The sequence below is a fragment of the Malania oleifera genome, chromosome 8, assembly GCF_029873635.1.
Source record: "Malania oleifera isolate guangnan ecotype guangnan chromosome 8, ASM2987363v1, whole genome shotgun sequence".
NCBI lineage: Eukaryota > Viridiplantae > Streptophyta > Magnoliopsida > Santalales > Ximeniaceae > Malania > Malania oleifera.
This window is the reverse complement of record NC_080424.1, coordinates 14,548,274-14,570,358: the sequence shown is the minus strand read 5'-3', so window position 1 is coordinate 14,570,358 and position 22,085 is coordinate 14,548,274. Positions and strand designations below refer to the sequence as shown.

Here is a 22,085-nt window from a genome sequence, read left to right as displayed (position 1 = left end):
TTTGCTTTTGGTATCTCTTTGTTAATGAGATACGTGTACTTTATCGACGATACTTAGAAAGACTTTTGTCGACGAAAACTATGAGTTCGTCGATGAATCCCTACTGATACCCCTCCTTTTCCTTCTTTTCTATTCTTTTATTATTTTTATAAATTAAATTTTTTCAGTCTCTACACATATGCATTATAATATAATTTCAATTTAATATAATTTCAATTTTGTGTTGGACAAAACTTGAGAATTTTTTTTTATCTTTGATTCCATAAATTTTGATTGTGATTCGTATTTTCAATGTGAACAAAATGCTACGAAGAAGTATAAATTAAAGAAATAAAATACTAGTGGAGTGCGGCAACCGGCTGTTCCACTGTCGTCGATAGGAGTTCTCGGAGCCATCCTCCCCCGGTTTCTCTGGTTCTTTCTCTCTCCGCTCAAAACCTGCACACCCTTCCCCCCCCTTCCCCCTAGTCACGCGCTCACAAGCGCACATGATGCCTAGCAACTTCCCCTCCCAAATTATGTTAACAGAAACAGAAACAGAAGCAAAACTATAATTCCTTAATAGTAGAAACTCTGACTCACACGAACAGATTGTCGCATAGAGAGAGAGAGAGAGAGAGGGGGATAACCCGCGGTGCCCTATAAATCCGCAGAGATGGCGTCAATGAAGGTAATGGCGTCTTCGACTTCGAGGAATTCGGATCTGGCGCGGCGTTCCTCTACAAAATCCCCTTCGATCCCTGAGCTGCACCTCCAAAATAGCAGCAATAGCAGCAACGACGGCAAAAGCAACGCCAACAAAACAACCAAAACCAGCAAAGATCGCCATCTGGCTAAGAACAATCGCGCGCCAATGACCGTCGATGGCCTCTTGGGCAACGTCTACGGCGAGTCTCCGGCCTCCGAGAACACCTTGCTCGACGCTGAGATCACACTGATCGATGCGGCCGCCAACATCCCTAACGGCGACGCGAGCGGTCCTTCTTCCACTACTAGGCAGGAGAGCTCCTCGCCAGGTGCTCAAAAGACAGTTGATGATGTGTGGAAGGAGATCGTGGCTGGTGGAAGCGAGCGGAAAGAGTGTAAGGAGGAAGCGCCAGACGAGATGATGACTCTGGAGGATTTTCTGGCGAAGGCGGGCGCTGTAGAAGAAGAGGACGTGAAGGTGCCACCAGCGGATAGGCTGAGTGGCGGGATTTTCACATTTGATCCCATTCCACCAAGTCCGTATCAGCCGCAGCATGTGGAAGGATCTGTGATTGGATTCGGTAATGGAGTTGAGGTGATCGGAGGGAGAGGGAAAAGAAGGGCTGTTTTGGAGCCATTGGATAAGGCAGCTCAGCAGAGACAGCGGAGGATGATTAAGAACAGAGAATCTGCGGCAAGGTCAAGAGAACGGAAGCAGGTGATTTTATACCAATCGCTTTATTTGGATGCTGGTTGTTGCTAGTAAATTCGACCTTTTAATTTGGCTGTTTTGAGTGAGTCTGTTTTTTCTTTGATATTGGATTTTAATTATAGGCTTACCAAGTTGAACTAGAATCACTGGCAGCTAGACTAGAGGAGGAGAATGAGCAGCTGTTGAGGGAGAAGGTACTGCATTTAGTTTGACACTTCAAACTTTAAAAAGTTTTAGTAGGTGAGATTCGTGAGAATGAAGATCTGTGATTCTTTTTGCCAGTCTTGAAGTACAAATGTTGTGCTACACTCTTGGTTACTAACCAATTTAAATATTTTAGTGTTTCAGTCTGTTGAATTGAACTGTGAAATGACATTTGTAATTTGTATAGTTTCAAATATCATTTATTGTTTATTTCAATGTTCTACGCATATACATTGGTGCAATCACTGGTATTTGTGTGAAGAGGGGATGTTTTGGTCACTAATTTTTTTGACTGAAAGGGTATTCTGAGCACGTGAAGCAATAAACCATGGTTGATACAGAAGGTTGATTTATAGTATCCATCTGTATAGTCATTTGAGGCTTCAAACTGTTGGCATCTTATAATTTCAGTCAGCAATTACTTAGCATTAGCATTTGAGGTACTTAAGATGTCTACATGCATTCTATTTTGCAATAGAAGCATTTCAAAAGTTGAATAATGCATGTTGAATCCTTTTTTAAATCTTTTACATGGTCTATGCTCCTTTTGCCCCCTTCCCACCTTTTTGCGTCAATATTGGTGAGGGCAGCTTGTATTTATATCTTTTTTTTTTTTTTTTTTTTTTTAAGGTTTTCCTAACTCAATGTCATAAGAAGTTCATCGGGGGTTGGGAGGTGCATGGGTGGCCAGTGGAAGCTGGTGGTTCTACTAATGTCATTTTTTGACTAACTTCACACTAAATATGCACTCTTTTTTCACCTCATTCAATGATTCGATATATTTAATTGCAAACTTAGAAGGTATCCTTAGGTTGAATGATATTAGATTAAGTAACTTTTACAATATGAGTTGGTATTAAAAATACACTTTCACAATATGAGTAACATCAGAACTTTCTTCCATTATTTATTAAAATTTTTTGTAGCATTTTTAGATCATCTAATAGAAAATTATTTATGATTGTTTTATTAAGTTTCTAATTTTAATATTTCTATATATTCTCTTTCTCAATTTTTTGACTATATTCTCCCACAGAAATATGTATTTGCTTTCTATGGAAAGTAGTAGTTCATGATGTTTGATGGTGATTAACAGCGAAATATGTGTTGGAATTAAAATATATAGACTTGTATTTTTTTTCATTTAATTCATTTGCATATTCTTATCTTTATATATTTATAAATCTTCAAATTTTAACCTAATAATGATGAATATTTTATATTTTATTATATAAATAAATTTATTAGATAAATTTAAGACCCAGACTTGGTTACTGGGCATATGTACATTCGCTTTAGGAGAAAGCAAAGATGGTTACTTTATTTTGCTCAATTTCTGGTTTAGATCATGAGTCACAATTTTTTATTTTTTTTCATATCGGTTCTTAATGTCATAACATTGTTGCTTTGCTTGGATGTTATATCTTTGCATAAATTCCTTTATGAATTTTTGTTAGTTTGCTCATCTGTGCTAAAAAATTTGGTTGTTAATTATTGTTAATTCTTGTTATATTTTCTGTTGTTAATTTATGTTAAATTTCCAAAAATTTGAAAGCAGATATTGATGTTAGGAATGTTTCATCTTAGCTCAAAGTAACCACTCCCTCTGTGTGGGTGGGTGGGTAGGTTAGGGAAATGCTTGATTCATGCTATGAATTGTTCTGGTGCTGGGCTTGCTTCCGGTTGTACATATTCTTAACTTTACTGAATTTTGACATAATTTAACATTATTTAAAGGGATATAAATCCAGTTACCCAATCATGGTCTGTTACTTGAAGTCCGCGTGGAGTTCTGGATATGGTCCTAAACTCCTGCTTTATGTGAATAGCCCTCTGGCAGTGTTAAACATTATGAAATTAATAATTCTGTTAAAAATATCATATAATTTGTTAAAAAAGTTCTCATTTTAGATTATTACTTTGAAGACACATTGCAGAAGTAATTAATTTACATCCCAAATATCAATATGGTACAGGTAAACTTGGTAAACCCCCTTCTAGACCCCTTGGAAAAGCATGCACACACATACACAACTATGTAGTGATGAATGGGTATCTAAAAGCTACATTTTGACATTTCTTGTAAATAGATTGCTGATGTCTTTTAATTTCAAATTGTTTAAATCAGTAATCTTTCTTTGAGAGTTTTGTGCATGGATTGATTAGAGCCAATTAAGATCTATTGTGGCATCATCTAGCTATAATGCATGACTACTATCTGTTTTTTGTCAAGTGTTTTTGGTTGAATACTTTGTGAAAAAGTACTTGGATGTTAAAGAAAGATAATTTTGTTTATTATTGGTTTTATGATGGTCTTAGAAAATCAATTTGGTTTATGCCTGGGAGATCCACTATGGAAGCTATATATCTTTTAAGAATATTAATGGAAAAGTTTAGGGAAAGAAGAGGGATTTGCATATGGTATTTATTGACTTAGAGAAAGGATACGATAGGGTACCTAGTGAAGTTCTATGGTGGGTTTTAGGAAAAAAAGGTGTATGTAGTAGGTATACTTATGTCATAGGATATGTACGATGAAGTAATGACTAGTGTAAGAACTAGAGGTGCAAAGACCAGAGAACTTTCAATCGCAATAGGTGTGCATCAAGGATCTTTGAACTCTTATTTTTTTGCTTTAACGATGGATCAACTGACTAGGAGTATCCAAAATGAGGTTCCATTGTGTATGTTGTTCGTAGATGATGTTGTATTGATTGATGAAACTAGGGGTGGAGTAAAGACTAAGTTAAAATTATGGAGAGAAGCTTTAGAATCTAGAGACTTTAGGATAAGTAGAAATAAGAAAGAATATATGAAATGCAATTTCAGAAATAGTAGGAGGAATATTGGGGACAAAGCTAAACTTTGATGAAGAAATAAATAACACTAGTAGATTTCCATACCTTGGATATATTGTGCAAGTTGAATGAGAAATTGGAGAGGATGTAATAGAGTTAAATGGAGAAGTGCTTCAAGTGTGCTTTGTGATTGTATAATACTCTTAAAATTAAAATGGAAGTTTTATAGGACGGCTATAAAACTAGTTATGCTATATGGTTTAGAATGTTGGGCGACTAAGAAATAACATATCCAAAATGTAAAAGTTATTGAGACGAAAATGTTTAGATAGATGAGTGGTGTAACATTGAAAGATAAATTAAGAAATTAACATATTCACGGTAAGTTAGGTGTAGCTCTTGTAGAAGATAAGTTAATGGAGAGACGAGTCAGATGGTTTGGGACTTGGGTACTTGCTACGTAGGCCGCATAGTGCATCGGTGAGGAAGAGTGAGTTGGTCATTGTGAGGGGCAGTAGAATGAGTAGGGGTAGACTTAAAATAATTTGGAATTAGATAGTGAGTAAGGATTTAATAGCATTGAATTTGTCGAAATAAATTGCCCACGATCTCATAAATTGGTGAAGGATTTTTGTAGCCGACCCCACCTAGTGGGACTTGAGGTTTGGTTTATTGTTGTTGTCATATTGGTTTTTATGAATTATTGTCAAAAGTGCATTCATGAAGTACAACTAGAGTTTCATGCGTTACTGTTGGTTGATTTTTATGTGTTCTGTCATTTCCATTTATTGTTAGTTGTTATTTCTCAATGCTTCCTAGTGATGTTCCCCAATTCTCTATACATCCATGTGTAAGAGTAAGTTTTATTTGGAATTCTTGCTCTATTATTACTTTTTCTTTATTTCTACACTTTTGAACTGATTAAAGGTTCTGTCGACAGGCAGAGCGAACAAAGGAAAGGTTTAAGCAGGTACGGATTCTGTTCAGATGTATATGTTCTTTTAGCATGTAAAAAAATTTCATTGTAACCATATAATTGTTTTAGAGTTGCACGATTGTACTTCTTTCTTCCTTTTATACAATTCTTTGTTAATCAGGAAAGACAGAGTAATTGTTTTAGGGTTGCTGCTCGTTTTTATAAAAAATGTGAATTCTTTATAACAGAACATTGTCTCTTTTGAATCTCATCTTCTTACTGCTGTAGGTGTATATACTAATTCAAGTGACCTAAGAAAGCTTATGTAGGTGAGAATTAAGGCATTCATAATAATGTGATGCATAATAAGTGATAATGTTCTTGTGGCTTTCGTTGAATGGATCATGTGATTGAAATTTTGATAAGCCTTGTTGAATTTTGAGCCCCAAGATTTCAGAATTTTAGATGCCTTTGCTCCTACTATCTGTAGTTCAAATTTTTATTGGAACTTGTCAACAATGTCAGCCAAATGTTTGTTTAGTGGTTGATGTTAGGACAGGTATAGAAACATAAATAGAAAGAGAATTTTTTTTTTTTTTGGGGGGGGGGGGGGGGGTGTGGGGCGCAGAGAGAGAAGAATAAATAAGAAGAGAGGAGGGATTCGAACAGGGAGTAGAACAGGAAAATCAGAAACAGAGCATAAATAGATGCAGAGCATAGAAGAGAAGGAAGAAAAAGGAAGGTGAGAACCTGTAGGGGGGGGGGGGACAGAATGGAATTCTGAACACAAAATGATAAGATTCATACATTATAAACAAAGCACTTATACACCTAACATTACATCTAAAACTGCAAAATAACCAGATGTAAAGCAAAAAATTACAATATAACCCCAAAGTACTTTAAGTACACAAAATAACCCTAATAATCGAACTATAATAAGCAAAATTTTCCAAACTAAAATAAAATTCCTAGCTTCAATATAAACATTTGAAGTTCTCCATTGGTGATACTCCATCGAACTCCCCTTGTTAGAGAAAACTTGACCTTGAGTTCTCTTATGTCATAGTAGCTTTAACTACATAAGTGGGAACAAAGTGGGACATGCACACAAACATTAAGAGGTGGCATGAACTACATTGCATCATCATCTACAATTGTAGAATATCCAAACGAATCCCCAACTGCAAGTAGCAGAGAAAGCTGCACTGTCGTTTGATAAAATAACAAGTCCTTCAAGCAGGAAATCAATTTAATATCTAAATCTATTGGCAGTTTAAGCAAATGCACATTCAATCTGTTGTCTGTGTTCTAGGATGATGATCAATGGTTCGCTATATTTGGTTAAAGAAGATGTGGAGGGAGAAGATGCTTGGGATGAAGGAGACACATATTTTCTGGATGGAGGAGAAATCATCTCAAAGGGATTTTCAATAATATGGTTCCATGATTAAAGAATTCTCAACAAACTCTGGAGCAACAAATTGTTGTTTATTCTTTTAGTTAGAAATGGACAATTGCAGTCAAAGAGTAGGGTCATTGACAAACAAATCTCTCCTAGTAGTTGTCAACTCATCTTGGAGTTCATTGCAAGTCAACAACCGAGTTTGATGACAAATCAAGGTCCATTTCTTGCTTAGAAGAACCAATGGTGTTTTGGGTCCCTAAAGACAAGTCTAAGGCCCTATTTTTGATAAGAAGATGAATGGCTCATGTCCAATGAAGATTCAAAACATTTTGCGCTAATAATATGCAAATCATTTATGTAGTTGTGAGACTGAATTATGCAACAATTTGCTTGAGCATATCGAATATTTAATTGTTTATTGTCAACAATTTGAATTTTCTCTTAAACATCTCGGGTGCGGTTATGACCACGTCTTTACCACTTAGAAATTGATCTAGTTTGATGAAACTCAACATTATAAGTCGTGTCACGTGTGGATAGCTGAAGAGATCTTTCAACTTCCAAAGCCACGTGGTAAGCCTCAAATAGAGTTGTGCGTGCTTTTGATTTTGCACAATAATATGCTTTCTAATTTCATCTCTTAACCCTTTTTTTAGAATAATCACCACTCTAGGTTCCTCACTAAAAGAACACGGATAAATGAGGTTTCTAAACTTAAGGTATTGATTAATGATGCTAGAAGAAAATTGCTTAAGACTACACAATTGGTCCTTTAATCTTCCTTGTAAGAATGTTGAGCATATTTCTCTTTTAAAGTGTATCTCATTTTAGACCGAGTGGTAACAAATTTACAGGGGGTTCTCCATGATGGATTTTGTCTTTTTCAAGTTTTTGCCAATATTGCGTTGCTAAACCAAGAAGTTTCGATTTAGCTGAGTAGTTACTCCAGTGGTCAAACATAGACTTGGAAAAATGAATAGAAATATGTTAATCCAAACTGAATCCATCTGTCTAAATTGACTCATCCAATCTGCTTGTTAAATAAGGTGAATATGATTTTAAAAATGCTCGACTGCTTTAAATGGGTTAGGTTGGTTATATTGAACATATATCTGCTAATCTGTTAGGAAAAGAGCTGTGGCCTATTTATTGCTTATTTTACTAAGTGCGCACTACCCAACTAACTCAATATCTGGCCATGCAATGCGAGATAGTAAGGGGCCCAAAATCGGATACTGGACTCCTCACCCCATGTGGCCACACTCCACCTGCATACCCAATCCCAAAGCCTCTTAAGCTCTTGCTAACTTACTCAAATTACCAACTCCATTGCCCTTAGCCGCTAGCATCTAAGACCCTAAAACACATTAAACCTTAAAATTCAATCCTTCATTCTTTGCTCTGTATCCCTTTCGATCTCTCCATAATCCATACTTCCCAAAGAGCAGTTCCCATGCCACTATTAGCAAGTTACGCCAAGCAGTACGCCATGTCACTAATGCATAAGGGAAACTAGACAATCTAGACGCACACAATGTGGATGCACAGTCCCATTACTGCAGTAAGCCAACAACCCACATGATCAATCAGCCGTGTTCATGCACTTGAGTTTTCTTGATTCTAGTATGTTTGAACATTAAACTTCAATCATCCATTCATGCAATTGGTTATTAGATGTTTGAGTTTACTAAATAAATTAAAACACAACTTTGGGTATTACATCATGAAATGAAATTACTATCAAGCAGTTAAAAAAATTATTTTAGGGATGGCAAATTATGTGCCATTCACCATGGATGATCCGAATCAAATCATCATCAAGCCGTCGCTTAATTGAGTCCAATATGGATTATCATTTGTTCATCTGGTTATTAGCCTAATCCACCTGCAGATTATTTGATCCAATCTGCTTTGCCAGGTCTAGGACTCAGAATAATGCATACCAATTAAAATAATTATCCATGTCATGCAACCAATCTAATAAACATTGGACCTAAACAACCTTCAAATCAAAAGGACATCTAGGTTTTTTCAGTTGTTGAGAATTGTCAACTAGGTGAGAACTAGATATGTGGAATCGACTCATCAAAATTTTTGAACCACCAAAGAGCAAAGATGGACTGATGCAAATTCAAACAAGTACTAATGATATGCAACATTAATTCAATTTTTGTGAATTCCAAGTAGTGGAAGTCCATGAAGCATTACAAAAGGCCCTTATGCGAATCACCGTTTGTGACTCAAGATTCTATTTTATCATCAATACAATCACTGTTTAATATTTCACATCAATTTCTCACATTTTCTGGAAGATGCAGGAGAATCTGGAAACTGTTCGCCGTTGCATGGGGCATCTGTGCTGCTGGCAAGGAGCCTTCAGTGATGGAATTCTGGCTGGCAGCATATCAGGGGGTTGTGTATCTGTTGGTAGTGGCAGTGTGTCAAAACAACTTCAGCAAGGTGGGAAACATGACGGGTTGGTGGCTGGAAATCTTTAGGTGGGGTGTATGTGCCGACACTGCTCATCAGATGGAGATGAAATTTTGGGAAATACCTTTTCAGGGGTTTTTGTTTTTAATGGTGATGGAGATGTTGTAAAATGATTCCTGGAAAATGGTGTTTGAAATTGAGGGGGGCTATGAATATAATTTTCTTGGGAGAATTTGATGTTGATGAGCAGTATCTGCATGGTGGTCATGGTTTGCTTCCGATACCAAATTGATTTAGGACACTTACAGAAGCAGAAATGGAGAAAGAGAGGTTGGGCGATAGAAACATAGAGAGAAGAGAAGAAGAATTAAGAAGGTAGAAGGAAGGAAGATGATACAGGCAGAGGAGACTGTAGGACAGAAATGTGCGATAGAACAGAGAGAGAAGAACAGAAAGAGAGAAACTGGACAGAACAGAACAGAGAAGAGAAGGGAAGTGGAAGAGGAAGGAGAGGAAAGGGATGGGAGAGGCTGCAAGAGAGAGAGAAAGGAGGGGCAAATCATTGCTGAAATTCTGAATTCAAAATGATAACTGTCTCACATAACTTACAAACCAAGTTGAATGGCTCCTGGATACATAATTCTTGCTCTTGTTGCTCTTAAAACTTGAGATTGAGTTCTATCTAACAAGAGGAGTTTTAATGAAGGATTGCTTGTGGATAATTCTGCATGATAATATATATATAGATTTTAAAATTAGGAATGTTGTTTTAAATTAGTAAGTCTAGATATCCTAGAACTTAGTTAATTTAGAGTTATTTTTTGAAAAGTGGCAGTGTTGCAGTGCTTTGCAATTTCTGTGTGATTCAATGTGTGGGAGTTCTCAGGTCTATGGCAACAATTGTAGCTGTCAAAGATAATTGGATCAAATGGGAGAAGGGTTTTGTAGGCTTGAATTTTTGGATGATTCTTGTTAACAGAGAAGACTGTGGATCATGGTAGTCAAAGGTGTGCCTGAGGCTGGAGGCATGGCTAGGCATGAAGTGCAAAGAGGCAACAGGACTAGCACCTCAAAGGGTATGTCATGAGGTGGCCTTTATGGTGTGCGCTGAGGCAATGAGCGGCCCAGTGAGCTGGGAGATGCAGTGAGGCAAACCTATTGAATGTGGTCATTTACTCCCTCTTTTTTAGTCTCCTTCACATGGAGCCCCAGACAGTGACAAGGACTCTCTGAACCAGCCCTTTGACTCGTTGAACCAGATCTTCAAAACTTTTTGGACCTTCTTTCTTAAGACAGCTGGTAAGTCGTCATCATCATCATTTTCTTCTTGAACATCTGAAGTTCAAATCTTGACCTGGACAGGTGCTACAGTTCTTATCCTTCTTGTCTTCTTCTTCTTCTAATCTCAATCTTGATGAGGCCGAACAGTTGGAGACTCAGCTCTGCAGGTCTTCCCAATTCTTGGCCAACTCAGACATTCAGACCAGGTTCTTCTTTCTTTTGTTGTCTTCTTTCCTTCTTCTTCTGCCTAGTGAGTAGTGTGTGAGCAACGACCTTCTGCTCAGTCAGACTTCAGATCAGAGCAGCTATGCACCTCTGCCCGAGTTTGAGGCCCTTTTTTCCTTTTCTTTTTGCTGTTTTGTTGGAAATATACTTTCCTGTCTTTTCTAGAAGTGTGTAACGTGGATGCTTTTATCTTGGTTGGATGCCTGCTGTTTATTTTCCATTTTGTTTCCTGCTGGCTGCTGCTTATTTCTGCTGCAATTTTTCTGGAATTGACTGCATAAACATGATGAACATTGCTTGTTTCTGGAATTTGCTGGTACTTGGTACTTTAAGTCATAATTTCTATGCATTTTTGTTTTTGTATTGAATATTTTGGTATTTGAAGTTCATATATTACTGCTAATGTGTGTATAGATCAATTAGCCATTATATAAGGCATTGTACACAACTTTAACAAATATGTGCTGCGGGCTTTTGTCTCTTGCCTTGTGCCTAGGTTTTAAATACCATTTGTGCTTTGGTGTACTTTGCTCTTTTGTTTTGTATTGAAATTACAACATAGCCCAAAGTAACGAATAACCCTAAATTAGCACAAAATAACCCTATGCACTTAAAAAAAATTATAAAATCCAAAGTACTTAAATATACAAATAACCCTAAATTAGCTAAACTTGTAAAAATTCCCAAATTGAAGTAAAAACTTTTAATCCTTTTTTTATGTAAAAATTATCCTCTACTTTTGCAATCCTAATAAAATTTTAATGAATATTTTACATTTACCACCAATGTGCTATTAAAAACTTATAGAATTCTCCCACTTTCTCCATGCAGTAATGTATCAATTCACACATTCATTTTAATAATCACACTATCAAAATTATCACATTGATTCTATCACCCCAATTCATAAAATGTATTCATATCAACATTCATGCACGACTGATTAGCATTTTTGCAAACATGAGGAAAAAATTTATAAAAAATAAAAAAATAAAACCACTCAGACAACTGTTTCAGAGTGACACATAATCCATTACCTCATTCAGTTAGCTTATTTCTATCAAGCTGCCATGCTATTTTAAAATATAAGGTCAGAATCTATACTACCAAACAAATTTAAAAAAAAATCTATTTTTAGTGGCATTAATAAGTTCTTGAAAATCCTTGACCGTATACAAAGTTCGCTTCACGTGGTTCATTATGCTCATAACTCAGCAACCAAGTGAACCTACTAAATGACCATTAACTCTCACAGTTACAGTGGTTCATCTCTCTGACACAGCTCATTGGGAGATTAGTTTCTTTCTATACCCAGCGCAGCAGTCCCTGTCCCGCAACTGTAGCACTGTACTGCCATTATTTCATTCTTCAATCTATTTTGAAAGGAGATGACCGCCTGCTTTCTGTTTTCTTGGCTCTAGTAAATTAGACCTCTGGTAGTGATCATTTCTCTGTACACAGTTGAATTCTTTCTTTATTTTATTTTAATTCATTATCTTTATTTTATGTCAATGCTGAGCACGCAAGGAACTTTCATAAAAGACACTGCTTTTCCAACCAGTCTATAGACCAGAACCTGAAGACAACAGGGGCAGGGGAGCAGATGTGGTTAAGCCAAAACTGGGAGGGACATGCAGTGATGACTGGAGAGGAAGAGAAGTGCTGGGAGGAGAAAAGGTTTGCAGAAAAGAGAAGCTAGCAGAAGAAAAGGAAATTGCTTCTACAGTTGGGCTCACATTTATTATTGACTTTTATGCAACAAGAAATTTGTAGACTTGATGGCCAGTAAACACGTTGCTATGAGCTAGACAAAACCAAAGTTACCCCTGAATTACAAACAGTTAGGCCCTTAGCTTCATTGTACATACAATGAAAAACCTCAATTCAATGGTTCCTATGTAGAACCTTGACATAATGTAGCTCCAATGAAGATGAATTTAAACAAAACATCTCCTCCCCCCTCCCCCTTTTTTCAACCCAACCAGGGAAAAAAATGTGAACCGAAAAAATGGGCAGGAGCAACAAGGTAGGAAAGCCAGTGGCTATCATCATATCCTCTACTGAAATAAATTTTGCAGAAAAACAGCTATAGCCAATGCTGGTTACCCTCTCCTCCCCCTCCCCCCCAAAGCCGCAAGTCATCCCCATAATAGAGCTCTCTTCAACCTGCTGAATAGATCGATCAGTTTCAGGTCGGATACGAAAAACTAGAAGATTCTGCCACTGGAAAGCGCCTACACTTGATGGCTTAAGATGCTATTCCCATTTACTTGCTGACCCATCATGAAAAAAGGTACAGCATTAGTGAGTGTGCTTTACTAATAGAATGTCAAATAAAGAGCTCTGCTCCTTGGACTGATAATTCACATCAGATCTCTCTATTGCACTCCCTAAAGAGGGTTCTTTTCACGTTTTCCTCGAGGTACTTAAACACTATCAGTCATTGAGGAACACTTAAGGCTTAGAAGGGTGGTCCCTCTTTCTCACATAAAAGCAATTAGAATTCAAACACGCCTTGTTTTGCTGGGAATGATTGAACCACGGGAACAAATCTACAGGGCTATCACCTTCCTTGGCCAGATCTTCCAGCCTTTTCAGAGTTACAGTTCACTTCACCCTTTACTAATAGAATATCAAGGAAATGCCTATAACTGCAGTGAATACTCAAACACGATAAGCATCAAGCCAAGAGAACCATCCCTACTGCCCATTATAAATGACGACCTGATAATAAATATGCTTCCCACTATACAAAATCTAATTGAGAGGATATGATAAGCTCCACTCTCAAGAGACTAGAAGAATGGAATGCTAAGTCATTGAAGAATATTGTGGCTCGGCTGTAAAACCTTGTGTTTTCTTCCATAATATTCTTTTCCATCTCTATCATTTACAGACTTGAATCATCTCCTAGTTTTTAATAAAGGGGAAACTTTTCAAAATGTTCTTTTCACTTGGACTTAACAGTGGCCAACATGCTAGCAGATGATGACTTGGTTGCAGCAGAAGTGGTCCCGCCCAACCCACTCTGGATTATACAAAAGATATAGTTCACCACCTCTGATGGAGATCACCAATGGAGAACTTCAGATATTTATATTTAGATAGGATTTTTGTTTCAATTTGGGAATTTTAGAAGTTTAACTAATTTAGGGTTATTTGTGTATTTGAAGTATTTTAGATTGCTGGATTATGCAAAAGATATAGTTAACCACCTCTGATGGAGAACCATCAATGGATAACTTTAGATATTTATATTGCAGATAGGTAAATAGCGAAAGGATAGACAGCATACCAAAGGAAACAACAACACTAAGAAGCTTTAAGTCCCTCTAGGTGGGGTCAGCTTCATGAATCCTTTTCAACCAATTCACTTGATTGACAGCGTTTTCGTCCTTTATCTTAAGAGCTACTAAATCCTTCCTCACTGCCTCATTTAAACTGACCTTTGGTTTTCTTCCTTTGTAATATGAACCTTGACAAACTGAAAACTAAGTTAAAAGTTTAAATGGAAAATGTTTTTCACAACTTAACTGGCCCTAACCTTTTCATTTTCAAGCAGAGTGAGAAATTAATGCGAGCAGATTGTCTGTGTTGTAGGATGTTTGTGTAAATGTCCATAAAGAAAATGGCCAGAGACAATTATGAAGCAACCTTTCCAATAAATATGTCAACCATGCCATAGATTTAGAGAGAATTATGGTTATAGAAAGCAATAGTGCTTGTAATGAAAACAACATAATTATTAAAGTTCCATAGTTAAATTATATAAATTTAGGCGGAAAATTGAATATCTTGGACCATCTTAAAGATTGAACTGGTTCAGTTTAAGGATTATTTGGCAGAGGGGTGACACAGTGGAGCAATTTTCTCTATAGTTCTTAATCTTTTGCTTAATGAAAGGTCTGTATTGGAAAGCACGGGCTGCCTAAGTTAGAACAATCTCTGGCTCCCCAGTGAGCCAAAATGTTAAACTTTGGTTCAATTGAGCAGAGGTTTTGTGCACAAAAGTCCTAATTGTTTTTTTCTTTCTTTAAACAAAGTCTAGGTCAATAGTTTTGAAGTACTTTTTTCTTGCTTTTTAATAGTGAACAGAAAGAACATAGAGAGTCCTCACTAAATAAAGCATCAGTATTTGAATTTCACTAATTCTTCTTAGTAGCTGGATAATGAGAATAATCATGGTACAGAAATCGACAATCAATCGAATAACATAAAATAGTTTGGTAAAACAAAACTTTGGGCAGGAATATAATTGACTAAAAGGAAAGGATAAAAAAATAGAGTAGGCATAATAAAATCTCTAGATTTATATGTAGAAGTAGGTTTTAGTTATGACTTGAGGGAGACATTGATTGGAGAGGGTGTTTTTGATGGATTTCTGAAGGCACTCATCAATGTTGTGATGGTTACACTCCATGAATGCTTCATCCTTGCAAGTGCTCTTCACTTTCTTCCTCACCTTCATCTGCACAACAACAACAACAACAAGCCTTAAGTCCCACTAGGTGGGGTCAGCTGCATGATCATTTTTCACCAATTCACCCAATCAAGAACGTTTTTCTATATTAGATTAAGGGCTATTAAATCCTTCCTCACTATCTCATTCCAAGTTATTTTGGGCCTACCCCTACCCCTTTTCATGGCAGACACTAACTCATTGCTCCTTACAGGTGCACTACTAGGCCAACGTTTCAAATGTCCAAACCATTTAAGTCGGTCCTCTTTTAACTTGTTTTCAACTGGTGCTATACATATATGTTCATTTCTTACTTTATCTTTTAATGTTAAACCACTCATCCACCTTAACATTTGCATCTCAGAAACTTTTATTTTTTGTGCATGTTGTTTCTTAATTGCCCAACATTTTGAACCATAAAGCATAGCTCACCTTATAGCCGTCTTATAAAACTTTCCTTTTAATTTTGAGGATATTCTACGATCACACAACACACTTGACACATTCCTCCATTTTACCCGACCTATTTTAATTCTATGTACTACATCTTCTTCAATTTCCCCTTCAACTTGCATAACAGATCCGAGATATCTAAATTTATCTTCTCTCTATTGCTACTCCTTGCATTACTGAAATTACATTTCATATATTCAGTCTTACTCTTACTTTTTCTGAACCCTTTAGACTCTAATGTGGCTCTCCAAAGTTCTAGCTTAGATTTCACTACGCTCCTACTATCATCAATCAAATCAATATTACCTGCGAACAACATACACCAGGGGATCTCATTTTGGATATTCTTAGTTCATCAATTACTAAAGTAAAAAATATAAGGACTCAAAGTAGGACCTTGATGTACACCTATTGTGATTGGAAAATCTCTAGATTCACCTCCTATAGTCCTAACGCTAGTCACTACTCTATCATACATATCCTTAATGACCTCCGTATATCTACTACAAACTCCCTTCTTTTCTAAGACCTACTAAATAATTTCCCCAGGTATTCTATCATAAGCTTTCTCAAGTCCATAAAACTCATATGCAAATCCCTTTGCTTTTCCCTAAACTTTTTCATTAAACTTCTTAAAAGATAAATAGCTTTTATTGTTGATCTCCTAGACATAAAATCAAATTGATTTTCTGAAATCTTCCTTTCTAATCTTATTATGCGTTCAATTACTCTTTCCCATAATTTTATCATATGACTTATCCATGATAGTTATTACAGTTTTGAATATCGCCTTTGTTTTTGTACACATGTAGTAAAGTGCTTTTCCTCCATTCTTTTGGTATTTTCTTGATTATTATAATAGTATTGAATAGATTAGTTAACCAAACAATTCCTTTATCTCCTACACATTTCCAAACTTCAATTGGTATTTTATCTAGTCCTATAGATTTCTCACTTTTCATTTTTTTAATGCCACCTCAACTTCAAGGACTCTAATTTTGCGAATAAATCTTCTATTTTTACTCTTCTCCTCATTTGTCACTTCCAAGTTCAATATTTCATTTTGGTTTTCATTAAACAACTTATCAAAGTGTCTCCGCTAGCTCTCTTTTATGTCTTCTTCTATAATTAAAAAACATTATCATTCTCGTCTTTTATACATTTTTACATTTCCTAAATCTTTGCCTTTTCTTTCACTAGCTCTAGCAAGTTTATAAATATCTTTTTCTCCTTATTTTGTATTTAGTTTTGTATATAAAGTATCATAAGCTCTATGTTTAGCCTCACTAAGTCTTTTTTGCATTTTTTGTTGCTTCTTTATATTTTTCAATATTTTCGATATTTCTACAATGTCTTAACAGCTTTTTGGACTTTTTGATCTCATCACCAACTTTCTTTACTACCTGAGTATCTTCCTTTGGACTCACTTAAAACCTCTTTTGCTATTCTTGTGATAGAATTTGTCTTTCTATCCCAAATAGTATTTGCATCCACCTTATCCCCTACTATCAAATCATATTCTTTGTTCATTTTATCTTTAAATTTTACTATATTATCTCCCTTTAAGTTCCACTGTCTAGTTCTCTTGCATTGATTGCTACCCCTTCTCATCCATTCTTTAATACGTATATCTAATTCTAGGACTCCATGTTGTGTAGCCAAACTTTCACTTGCAATAATTTTACAATCCGTACAAGATAGATGATCTTCATTCTTAGTTAAGAATAAATCTATTTGGCTTTTACTATTACCCACTCTTGAAGGTTATTAAGTGTTCTTCTCCTTTTGTAAAGCAAGTATTCAATATAACCAAATCGTAAGACATGGAAAAACCTAAGATTGTATCACCGGCCTCATTTTTATCTCTATATCCATGACATTCATGTATCCTCTCATATCCTATATTATCATTTCCAATGTGAACATTCAAATCAGCTCCTATGAATGTCTTTTCAGACATGGGTATCCTTTATAAAATACTATCCATATCTTCCAAAAATTTTCTTTTAATATTTTTTGCTAATCCTATTTAGGGAGTATACACACTAATGACGTTCATAATCTCCAAGCCTAAAGCTGTCATAAATCATAATTTCAATGATCCTATCCCCTATTCTTTTAACATCTACTACATTATCTTTTAGGTCTTTATCTACAATAATACCCAGCTTATTTTTATGTTTCTTTACACCAATATACTATAGTAAGCAGACTTGCCTTACATTTTTGCAAGAGGTTGTTTCCATACCTCGAACTCATGACCTCCAAGTCACACGGTGACAACTCAACTGTTGCTTCGAGGCTCCCCTTCCATCTCTCTTTGCAGAGAGGAGAAAAAATATTAAAATTGAAAGGAAGGGGGTAATGGAATTCAGAAAGCTATGGGGTCAGGGCTGGAAAGCTGTGGCGGTAGCTGGTGGTTTGGGGTCAGTGGCATCACTTGTAAATGTCCTTGGTCTACTACATTCCTGGTCGGACTAAGTGGAAAATTACCGACAAATTCCTCTTGATGTTGCCCGCAACTAACAAACTTCACTTGTAAATGTCCTTGGTCTGCTACATTCCTGGTCGGACTAGGAGGAAAATTACTGACAAATTCCTTTTGATGTTGCCCACAACTAACAAACTTCACATGTATGGAGGAGAGAGAGAGGGGCAAGGCTGGTCGGTCATGGGTTCGAGTCCAAGGACATAGCCCTCTCTGCATAAAAGCAGGGGTAAGGCTGCATTATGGCATTAGAGAATTATGGTAGAATTCTGGTTTACAGCTATATGATAAGACAAGGAGAACCTTACCGTGTAGAATTTCCTTTTTCACTGGTGGTAATAGTGAGGTGGATTTAGGTACTTAGAGCTATCAATTCAAGGATTAGAGTTGTGAATTTATGTTTCTGGGTTAAAATTATGTTTGTCTCTTTATCTATGTGTGATTTTTTGTATTTGAATGTCCAGTCATATAGCTGTGATTATGTCATATCTTTTGATTTCGATATTTTCCTGTTCTGGTTGCTATGTATTTTGTTAAAATGCAAATGCTATGTTTTTGCCATTTGGAGGATCGTGGGCCCTTCCTGTTCTCCAATGCCGTCTCTATGTTTCTCGTGTATTTTACTTTACCTAAAAAACTTGGATGCATATAATGATGCTGTTGTAAAACTGATTCGGAGGCAGTTACTAAGTTCCACAGCTTCATGATTTGACCATTGTTGTTTTTCTTGCCCATTAATATAATTAGAAAATATGGATTGGGGCAGATGGGAGGGAAAGAGGGTCAAGATAGTGGAAGATGAAGAAACAGGGTCTAGTAATTTGTTACGTAACTGTAACTGTGTTCCTTTTCGTCCTTGCAGCTCATGGAAAAGTTGGTCCCCATTGTTGAGAAGCGAAAACCAGCACGTGCCCTCCGGAGAGCTCGCTCTTTGTGGTGGTAGATTTCTTGTTACCTGTTCAAAAGTAGAAAATGGAGAGCAATCCCTAGTCTGACATAACAGGAAGGAGCAGCTTCTGCTCTGGGGAAACAAATTCTGTTTTGGAATCAGAATTTCTTCTCAGCAGCCATTTGTATGAGAGCAAGCAGAGTGCAGTATCTCGGGGAAAAAAAATTGTAGAAGAAATGCAGTTCAAGGGAAATTCCTCATTAGCGGAGACCAGTCTTCTATTAGGGGGAAGGTTTTACTAAAATGTGTCAAGTTGGTTCTTGTAGTTACCAGAGAAGATTTGGGTATTAAGAGTGTCGAAGTTGGTTCTTGTAGCTAGCAGTTATTGAAAGACGCGCCTCGTTCTCCCCATTCCATTTGCCGATGCGAGGAAGGACAGGCTTCTGGACTATAACATATATATATATATAATATTATTAATGTGTTATTAACAGCAGTAGTCAACACTGAAGATTGGCGGCTGATGTCTCTCGTGCGCTGTCTAAATTTCAACTGTGAATTGTGTTCTCACATAGGAGGAAAAAAGATTCGGGGGTTGCTGCGGAAGGCCCTGGTGTGAATATTTTATTTTATTTTATTTTAATCTTTGTTGTTTGAAGGCACAAATTTGAACGAGATGTTCTTGTCCAGAAGTGCTTGCGTGCAAGCATCTCCGTTGAGAATACAGAACAGTTGAAAAGCATTGCGTTTCCGGTCACGAAGAAAAGCCATCTATAATATAATAGAAGAATTCCATTTGAAGGGAGGGTTCAGAAGTGTGGGGTTGGATCCTATAGTTAAGCAGGGATTCAAAGACTTGGCCCTGCTAGCTACAACTAGAGGTCACCTTTGTTCTCAAAACCATAGCTTTAAAATCTGGCGTGGTGAGCAATCCGGTGAACTGGTAAAGTTTGTATGGTACATACCTACCTATACATTACAATGATAATATGAAACTGGTGAGGGATGCCACTGTCACAATGATAAAAATAATTATATAATCTAGATAAAATTAATGTTTTATTATTATTATTATTATTATTATTATTATTATTATTGAGTTAAACAAATGTTAGATGGTAGAGATAAGAGAGTATACTTTTGTGAAAGAAAAATTAAAACATGGTTAATTCACTTGTATGTTCAACAATATTTGGAATCAACAAAAAGGAAAGTATGATTTTCAATTAAAGACATACTAAAGCAGGTCTCTTGGTGCGTGACGTATTGGGTTAGGCTGGGGGCTTAAAAACTTCACTCTTACACTTAGGGTTGAGCAAACGGTCGGTTCGATCAAATTCGGTTAATCAAATTAATTGAAATTTTTAGTTAATAAGAATTGTTAACCGAACCAACTGAAGAGCAGCCTCATTGAACCGAACCCAACCGAGTTACCTTTTTGGGTAATTCGGTTAACCAAATTACCTTTTCGGGTAATTCGTTAACCGAATTAATTTGAAATTAATTATTGAAAATATAATATAATTGTAAATTTTTTTACTAAATACTAATTAACATATTAACAAATTAACATATACTAATTAACATATTAACACATTAGCATATACTAATTAAAATATTAACAAATTAACATATACTAATTAAAATATTAACAAATTAACATATATTAATTTATATTTAAATTTTAATTAATTATTAAATCGGTTATTTCGGTTAACCGAATTAACGTTACTCTTAATTGGATCGATTAACGGAACTTTGTAAAATCATAACCGAATCGATCGATCGATCGATCCTATGTTCTTAACCGAACCGAACCGAACCGACCAATTTCGATTGGTTAATTCGAGTTTCCCCGAATTATGCTCACCCCTACTTACATCAATTAGCGTGTAATATTATATATTTCTATGTAGAACGGCAAGCTGCCCTCTGGGTGACTCTGCTCCAAGCCGGTACCGGCCAATCCAACTAAGTTGAACTCGTCCGGTATGAATTTTATAATTATGCTCAAAACATGAAATATTAATTTTTGGTAATTCTAAATAAAGAAACATATCGATAATTTGGATTAATTAAAATATTTTATCTATTTACTTATTTATTTTTTGGGTGAAGGTTAGGCTTTTATTTATTTATTCTGTTTACTCCGCAGGAAAAGGTTTAGACTGTTATTAGTATAAGGGGAATGCACAATTGAGTGTTAAGTATAGAATTTATACAAAATGAAAGTCCTTGGAGCACTTGACTTCAATATTTGATTGTTGCTCAGTTTGGTTGTTTTGAATCTAATGGATCAATATGATTTTACTAATCGTCTATTATTATTATGATTTGCGAAGTTTGTTTGTTTGTTTTTTTTTTTAACAATTATTTATTTTTTCATTTCAATTTTCTTAATTATATTTAATTTTCAGAAGTAACTGCCTCTCTGTGTAACAATGCCTTTTAGCTTTATTGAAAAAATCTATTATCTGGCTATATATATTGTGGAATTGTGAAATTTCTGGTCAATAAAACAAGAAAATGCCCACTTTTATGGATTATATGTTTTTATTAAATGGTAAATAAATTTGATTACAATATTTTTATGCAAAAAGCAGGTGCATACATGTGTATAGTTAAAGATTGTGTAAATGTTTAGTATTCGCATTTGAGACATGATTTGTAAGTGGATGCATGAATTGTATAAAAATTATATTTGAGCTTTTATAATTTTAAAACGTACAATACGTAAAATATTTGCTAGTGATAAAGTAAGGATAATATTTTCTTTTATGGATCATGATTTATTAAATGATCAATAAATTTAACTTTCAATATCTGGAGCAAAAATGTGCATATGCATGTATAGTGAAAGATTACGCAAATGTGTTTGGCAAAATTAAAAGGTGAGTATTGAATCTAAATTCAAATATGATTTTGTGAATCATTTCTAAATTTAACTTGAGCCCATCGTCATATCCATGTAATGCATTATTTAAATAATGAATTATTTTAACTGTTTAGTATCTATATTTGAATTTGTTTTGCTTTTCAATTATAGCTCTCGCAACGTCCAAAAGAAGTGATCGTAATAATAATAATAATAATAATAATAATAATAATAATAATAATAATAAAAGTTTGATGGAG

The 22,085-nt window shown here is 35.6% G+C and overlaps 1 protein-coding gene across 2 annotated transcripts; it reads left to right on the top strand.

The window, feature by feature from the left end:
- Positions 1-328: 328 nt before the first annotated feature.
- On the top strand, positions 329-19,692 carry LOC131162316 (G-box-binding factor 4-like). 2 transcript variants are annotated; one of them, XM_058118651.1, is made up of 4 exons: positions 329-1,405; positions 1,522-1,593; positions 5,346-5,371; positions 18,924-19,692. In XM_058118651.1, exons 1-4 carry the CDS (start codon positions 656-658, stop codon positions 19,054-19,056), a joined length of 981 nt encoding a protein of 326 aa, XP_057974634.1. In that variant the 5' UTR covers positions 329-655; the 3' UTR covers positions 19,057-19,692. The 2 variants fall into 2 exon arrangements, with proteins under 2 accessions (XP_057974634.1, XP_057974635.1); XM_058118652.1 differs by having other exon boundaries at positions 5,342-5,371.
- The last annotated feature ends 2,393 nt before the right edge of the window (positions 19,693-22,085 follow it).

Excerpts from the sequence above, each read along its gene's own strand:
- LOC131162316 (XM_058118651.1), top strand. The coding sequence starts at position 656 with ATGGCGTCAATGAAGGTAATGGCGTCTTCGACTTCGAGGAATTCGGAT. Across the intron at positions 1,406-1,521 it reads GGTCAAGAGAACGGAAGCAG|GCTTACCAAGTTGAACTAGA; the intron begins GTGATTTTATAC and ends TTTTAATTATAG. Across the intron at positions 1,594-5,345 it reads AGCAGCTGTTGAGGGAGAAG|AGCGAACAAAGGAAAGGTTT; the intron begins GTACTGCATTTA and ends GTCGACAGGCAG.